The sequence below is a fragment of the Etheostoma spectabile genome, chromosome 11, assembly GCF_008692095.1.
Source record: "Etheostoma spectabile isolate EspeVRDwgs_2016 chromosome 11, UIUC_Espe_1.0, whole genome shotgun sequence".
NCBI classification, from domain to species: Eukaryota; Metazoa; Chordata; class Actinopteri; order Perciformes; family Percidae; genus Etheostoma; species Etheostoma spectabile.
The window spans coordinates 17,941,538-17,948,174 of NC_045743.1; the positions used below are offsets into that span (position 1 = coordinate 17,941,538).

The 6,637-nt window shown below is 41.6% G+C and overlaps 1 protein-coding gene across 1 annotated transcript in view; it reads left to right on the forward strand.

Annotated features, from left to right (window-relative positions):
• Nucleotides 1-6,637, forward strand: part of slc40a1 (solute carrier family 40 member 1) — a 13,536-nt gene that overhangs the window by 3,649 nt on the left and 3,250 nt on the right. Inside the window, exons 5-7 of the mRNA XM_032530218.1 lie at nucleotides 3,995-4,121; nucleotides 4,890-5,135; nucleotides 5,759-6,403. Of these exons, the coding sequence (XP_032386109.1) occupies nucleotides 3,995-4,121; nucleotides 4,890-5,135; nucleotides 5,759-6,403 (1,018 nt within the window). The remainder of the gene's footprint in view (nucleotides 1-3,994; nucleotides 4,122-4,889; nucleotides 5,136-5,758; nucleotides 6,404-6,637) is intronic.

The window sequence follows — 6,637 nt, forward strand, 5'->3', positions numbered from 1 at the left end:
GGGGGGGGGGGGGGACCATGTGAGAGAGTTTAGAGGGCCGCCCGGTGTCAGAGGGTGGGTGGAGGTGGAGAGCGGCCGGGGAAAACAGGAGATTGAATGTCTCGTTGAAGGCTGTGGAGTCAGCAGGTTTTTCAAAAGCCGGTCACATGACCCCCAGAGAAATGTCGTCCGGCCTGTTGAAGCATTTCAGTCGCTTTTCAAACCACATTTTAAAATTTTTTGCACAGATCCCAAAAAATAAAGCAGCCGGCTCGTGTGCTTTAAACAAGGCGTTTCTAGACATAAACACGCTATGTCTTTGAGTTGGTTTTGTCATCCAGTGCTTCTTTGTCACTGCTCTTGAAGTCGTATTCAGTCATTTTTAGAAGAATCTTACAGACTTTTCCACAGGATCTTATTGATTTCTTTAGTTTACTTAACCCCTGTGTTGTCTTCACTTCCGGGACCCTCTCGTGTCCTTATTTGTGGTTTTAAAAACAATTCTGGAATAAAATTTTACTTCCTAATCTAATAACAAATATTGTCTTTATCTAAATTTCCAACAGCTGAGATAACATCTATGTTCAGGGAATGCATCAGTCTCTACTAGCACACTATTAAACATGGAAGTGGGTTTCTTTTTTTGTCATAAGGTTATAATTCTTGTTAAAAATCCACTATGGAGGAAACATAAGTGTCATATCCAGAATAATGTTCTCAATTGAGTCAGGAATACATGTTAATCACAGAAAATAAGGAAAGGCCGTTGATTTCAGGTAGAAAAAAGTAAACTGAAATGGGTCGATTGGACCCGAATACCATACAAGGAATAAGATGACGCATAGTAATTACACTTGGGCTTTGCCTTTGGTGACAACAAAAAAGTACAGTTAGAAAGGGTTTTTAACCCCTTAAAGTTGTTGTCATCCTTCAATTTAAATCATAAAAATACCCAAACTCTTAGTCATTGCATTTTTACCAAATAGTGACAATCTAATGAACGCTACATGCGAGTGTTATAGTTCCTCATCGAAGGTTACTGATAAGGTTGATAGTTTTCATGTATTTTATTGTAAACAAATGCCATGAAATGCACATTGTGGGGAAAAAAAATGCAGAAATGCCAACAACTATTTGTTAGTCTGTCTCTAAATACGTGTGTGGCGCTCCGGCTCAGGTTTCTCCTGAAGATATGACGTTTTATTCTTGAAACTGCAGCGTAGGTTACTCAACCAGCAGGACTGTAAATACTGCCTTTGTTTGAGGACTAGATTAGCCTGTGGATTAATGCACGTTTGATCTGGTGCAGTGGAAGATGATGAAAGGGATTCAAAAAAAAAAGAATAGCTACATATTTCTGTTAAAGCAAAAGGTTTTTTTTCTTCTATCTTACATTTAAGACTTCTTTGCTTGGAAAAATGCTGAATATTGTGTGTGTTTGTGATATCTTGATAAATATCACGATATGGCAGGATATAGCAGGATATAGCATAATATAGCCGGATATAGCAGGATATAGCATGATATAGCATGATGTAGCATGATATAGCATGTTATAGCAGGATATAGCAGGATATAGCAGGATATAGCAGGATATAGCATGATGTAGCATGTTATAGCAGGATATAGCATGATGTAGCATGTTATAGCAGGATATAGCTGTTAGCATGTTTATAGCAAGATTATAGCAGATTGTAGCATGTTATATGCAATTATAGCAATGGAGTGTAGCATGTGCAGAATAGCAGGATATAGCATGATGTAGCATGTTATAGCAGGATATAGCAGGATATAGCATAATATAGCCGGATATAGCAGGATATAGCAGGATATAGCATGATGGCATGATATAGCATGTTATAGGCATTATACGGATATAGCATGATAGCAGAATTATAGCAGGATATAGCAAGATTAGCATGTTATAAGAGATATAGATGATGTAGCATGTTATAGCAGGATATAGCAGATGATGAATGAGTAGCAGTGATAGCAGGATATAGGCATGATATAGCCGATATAGACAGGGATATAGCAGGATATAGCTGGATATAACATTGATATAGCATGATATAGCAGGATATACATGATATTAGCATTGATATAGCATGATTAGCATGATATAGCATGTTATAGCAGGATTAAGCAGAGTTATAAAGAATACATGATATAGCATAATATAGCGGTATAGCATGGATTAGCAGTTGGTGTGGGTTGTATTGGGATATAGCAGGATATAACGAGTAGAGAATGCAGGATTATAGCCTGTGTATTCATATAGCAGGATATAGCAGGACATATAGACATGATATAGCAGGATATATAGCAGGATATAGCAGGATATAACATGATATAACATGATGATAGCATGTGATAGCAGGATAAACATGATATAGCATGTTTATAGCAGGATATAGCAGGATATAGCAGGATATAACATGATATAGCAGGATATAGCATGATGTAGCATGTTATCGAGCTAGTAGCATGTGTAGCATTTATAGCAGGAGTATAGCGAGGATTATAGCATGATGTAGCATGATTAGCCGGTATAAGCATAATATAGCCGGATATAGCAGGATATAGCAGGATATAGCATGATGTAGCATGATATAGCATGTTATAGCATAATATAGCCGGATATAGCATGATATAGCAGGATATAGCAGGATATAGCATGATGTAGCATGTTATAGCAGGATATAGCATGATGTAGCATGTTATAGCAGGATATAGCAGGATATAGCATGATGTAGCATGTTATAGCAGGATATAGCAGGATATAGCATAATATAGCCGGATATAGCAGGATATAGCATGATATAGCAGGATATAACATGATATAGCATGATATAGCAGGATATAACATGATATAGCATGATATAGCATGATGTAGCATGATATAGCATGTTATAGCAGGATATAGCAGGATATAACATGATATAGCATGATATAGCATAATATAGCCGGATATAGCATGATATAGCAGGATATAGCAGGATATAACATGATATAGCAGGATATAGCAGGATATAGCAGGATATAGCAGGATATAACATGATATAGCAGGATATAGCAGGATATAGCAGGATATAACATGATATAACATGATATAGCATGTTTATAGCAGGATATAACATGATATAGCATGTTTATAGCAGGATATAGCAGGATATAGCAGGATATAACATGATATAGCAGGATATAGCATGATGTAGCATGATGTAACATGTATTCTGGCTAACAGTTTTAATGACATCAACTCTTTGTTGTGTGTAGGCTTACAACCCTTGTTCTTTAATGACACAAAATGGAAGATCAAATGTATCAATAACATGCAAATGTAAAAATACCCTTTAAAACAGTTGGGGGGGGGCTTAGCTCACCCAGTAAGAGTGTTCCCCCCCCCCCATGTAGGCTGAGTCCTGCAGTGACCCGGGTTAGAATCCGACCTGCTGCCCTTTGCTGTGTCATCCCCCTTTTCTCCCCCCCCCTTCTTTCCTGTCTATCCTAATACAGGAAAAAGCCCAAAATGAGAATCTTAAAAAAAAAAAAAAAATAACAGTGGAAGGAATCTGAGGCACTCAAGTTGTAATGATTACAAAAACTTTAATATCTTTGGCATGATTTAATGACTTAACCCTTGTGTTGTCTTTTTTTTTGTCAACACTATTATCGCTTTTTCTGACATTTTCTTCCCTTTTTCAATGTTGCGGGTGCTTTTTTTCATGTTTTTTTCCAAAGTTATTTAATATTTTTAATGTTGACATTTTCATCTTATTTCAACGGCCCATTTTTTTGTGATGAAAAAACTGAAAACGGGTCAAATTTGACCCGAGGACAACATGAGGGTTAATAGCCAAGAAGAAATTCAAATCTTTGGGATCATCACCCTCCTGAGTGCCTCAGATTCCTTCAGCCATTTTAAACTCGTTAAACCCCCCCCCCCCACCGAGCAGCGCTCCACGCAGACTGGTTCTTGACTGAGTAAAACCCCCCTTATTGTGTTTTCCAGACCCTCTGCTACATCCTGGTGATCTCCATCGCCAACGTGGCCAACCTGGCCAGCACGGCGACGGCCATCACCATCCAGAGGGACTGGGTGGTGGTGGTGGCGGGTCAGGACAGCAGCAAGTTGGCAGGTCAGTGCTTCCTTCCCACCGCTGCCTTATCACCGTAGGCAGGTCCCACATGACCCGTTATCAGATCTCCTCAGCGGGGGCAGACTTTGAACCCTCGGACGCTGACTCACTCTCGTTTGAGCTTTTATGTCCCTGCAGTTCTCCCGTGATTGTTATATGATATATAAAAGATTTGCTTATGTAGTGTTAAACACCCATGAACCTGATGACCCAGGAGGGTCATTGTGCCATGCTAGGACCATTAGGTTATATCATAGGAATGTAAAACTTCCCAAAATATGAGGATTATAATAGGCTGATATTTAATCACATTTCCTTTGAATCAGGTGTAAAGAAACGGTTAAAGAGCCCTTACTATTGTCCCCTTTCAGCATCATATTTGTACTCGTGGGCTCTCCTGGAATAGGTTTACATGGTGTAAAAAACATGATTCTCATACTGCACATTTGAGCTCTTGGCCCCCCTTCCTGAAAAGCCCAGTCTGCTCTAAATTGGTGAACCAAATTCAGTCAAGCCGCATGGCGGGCTGTGCTTCCTCAGGCAGCACCTATGGGCGGCGTATGTGAAAACCTGGGCTGGCTTCCTCAATCAGGGACATCACTAACTGAGGGATTTCAAACGGGATTGTTGTCTGTGGGAGAGAAAGCATTTGGACTGAAATACGTCTATGACATACATACAAAAAACACATACAGTACATACGCACAATTAACAATGGGGGAAATGAATAGGAGCTCTTCCAACCGCTTCCACTCTTGTGTCTAACAGACATGAACGCCACAGTGCGGATCATCGACCAGCTGACCAACATCCTGGCTCCCATGCTGGTGGGTCAGATCATGTCCTTCGGCTCCCATTTCATTGGCTGCGGCTTCATCTCCGGCTGGAACCTGTGCTCCATGTGTGTGGAGTACGCTCTGCTGTGGAAGGTCTACCAGAAGACGCCGGCGCTGGCCGTGAAGGGGGGTCAGAAGGAGCAGCAGCAGGAGCTCAAACAGCTCAGCCCCACCAAAGGTAGCCGCAACTGGCTGATTCTCGATACAGCATGCAGTAGTATTGCAGTATTTTACGTGGAAAGCTGTTTTTAAATACGTGTTAGTCAGTGTGTCTGCTTGATAATCCCATTCTGCAGCTATAAGATTGAAGTGATTTGGATAAAAACAGATGTTGACAACATTTTCCTTTAGGGACATCATTTAAAGTTGGAAAAAAAAGTAATGAATTGCAATATTTTGCAGAATATGTTTAAAATTGCAATGATATCGTATTGTGACATAAGTGTCGTGATAATATATGGTATTGTGATAATATTGGGTATCGTGATAATATATGTTTATGTGTTTGTTTTAATATATGGTATTGTGATAATATATGGTATCATGATAATATATGGTATCATGATAATATATTTTATCGTGATAATATATGGCATTGTGATAATATATGGTATCATGATAATATATGGTATCATGATAATATATTTTATCGTGATAATATATGGTATTGTGGGGCCTCTGGTGATTCCCTACCCTAATTTGTACCACCTGAGAGCTCCTGGTGTTTGGTATCATGGTGATAAGCATCGTACTCCTTGGTTGAGTTTGGAGAGTTTTGACTGAATATGAAATCTTTCTCAGACTCGGACAACGACCAGAGTCCGGAGGAGTCGTCTCAGCCGCTGATGATTGACACGTCGGGTGCGGTCATGCCCGACTCCCCCAAGCAGCGCGGCTTCTGCTCCCAGATGACCGAACCCCTGCGCACCCTGAAAGCCGGCTGGGTGTCCTACTACAACCAGAACATCTTCCTGGCCGGGATGTCCCTGGCGTTCCTCTACATGACGGTGCTGGGCTTCGACTGCATCACCACGGGCTACGCCTACACGCAGGGCCTCAACGGCTCGGTGCTCAGCCTGCTGATGGGCGCCTCGGCCGTGTCGGGCATCTGCGGCACCGTCGCCTTCACGTGGGTCCGCAAGAAGTGCGGCCTGATCCGCACGGGCTTCATTTCGGGGATGACCCAGCTGTGCTGCCTCCTGCTGTGCGTGGCCTCCGTCTTTGCCCCCGGGAGCCCCTTCGACCTCAGTGTCTCGCCCTTCCAGGACCTGTACACCCACCTGGTCGGGGAGAAGACGCTGCCCGAGGCCGACTACAGCCTCACCAGCCTCCTCACCGGCGGGAACGCCACCACCACCGCCGCCCCCCCCGCCGAGGAGCTGCCGCGCCTGCATTCCTACATGTCTGTCAGCCTGCTGTTTGCTGGCGTCATTGCTGCTAGAGTTGGTGAGTAAAAAAAGTCCAGAGCTGCAAAGATGAATTAATTAACTGATTAGTAACTATTAAAATAAATCACCAGTCAATGTTATCGGTTTGAGTCATTTTGTATATAAAAAAGTAAAAAATGGGATGTCAGCTCTTCAAATGTGAATATTTTCTGGTTTCTTCTCTCCTCTGTGACATTAAACTGAATATATTTGAGTTGTGGATGAAACAAGACATTTGAGGACGTCATCTTGG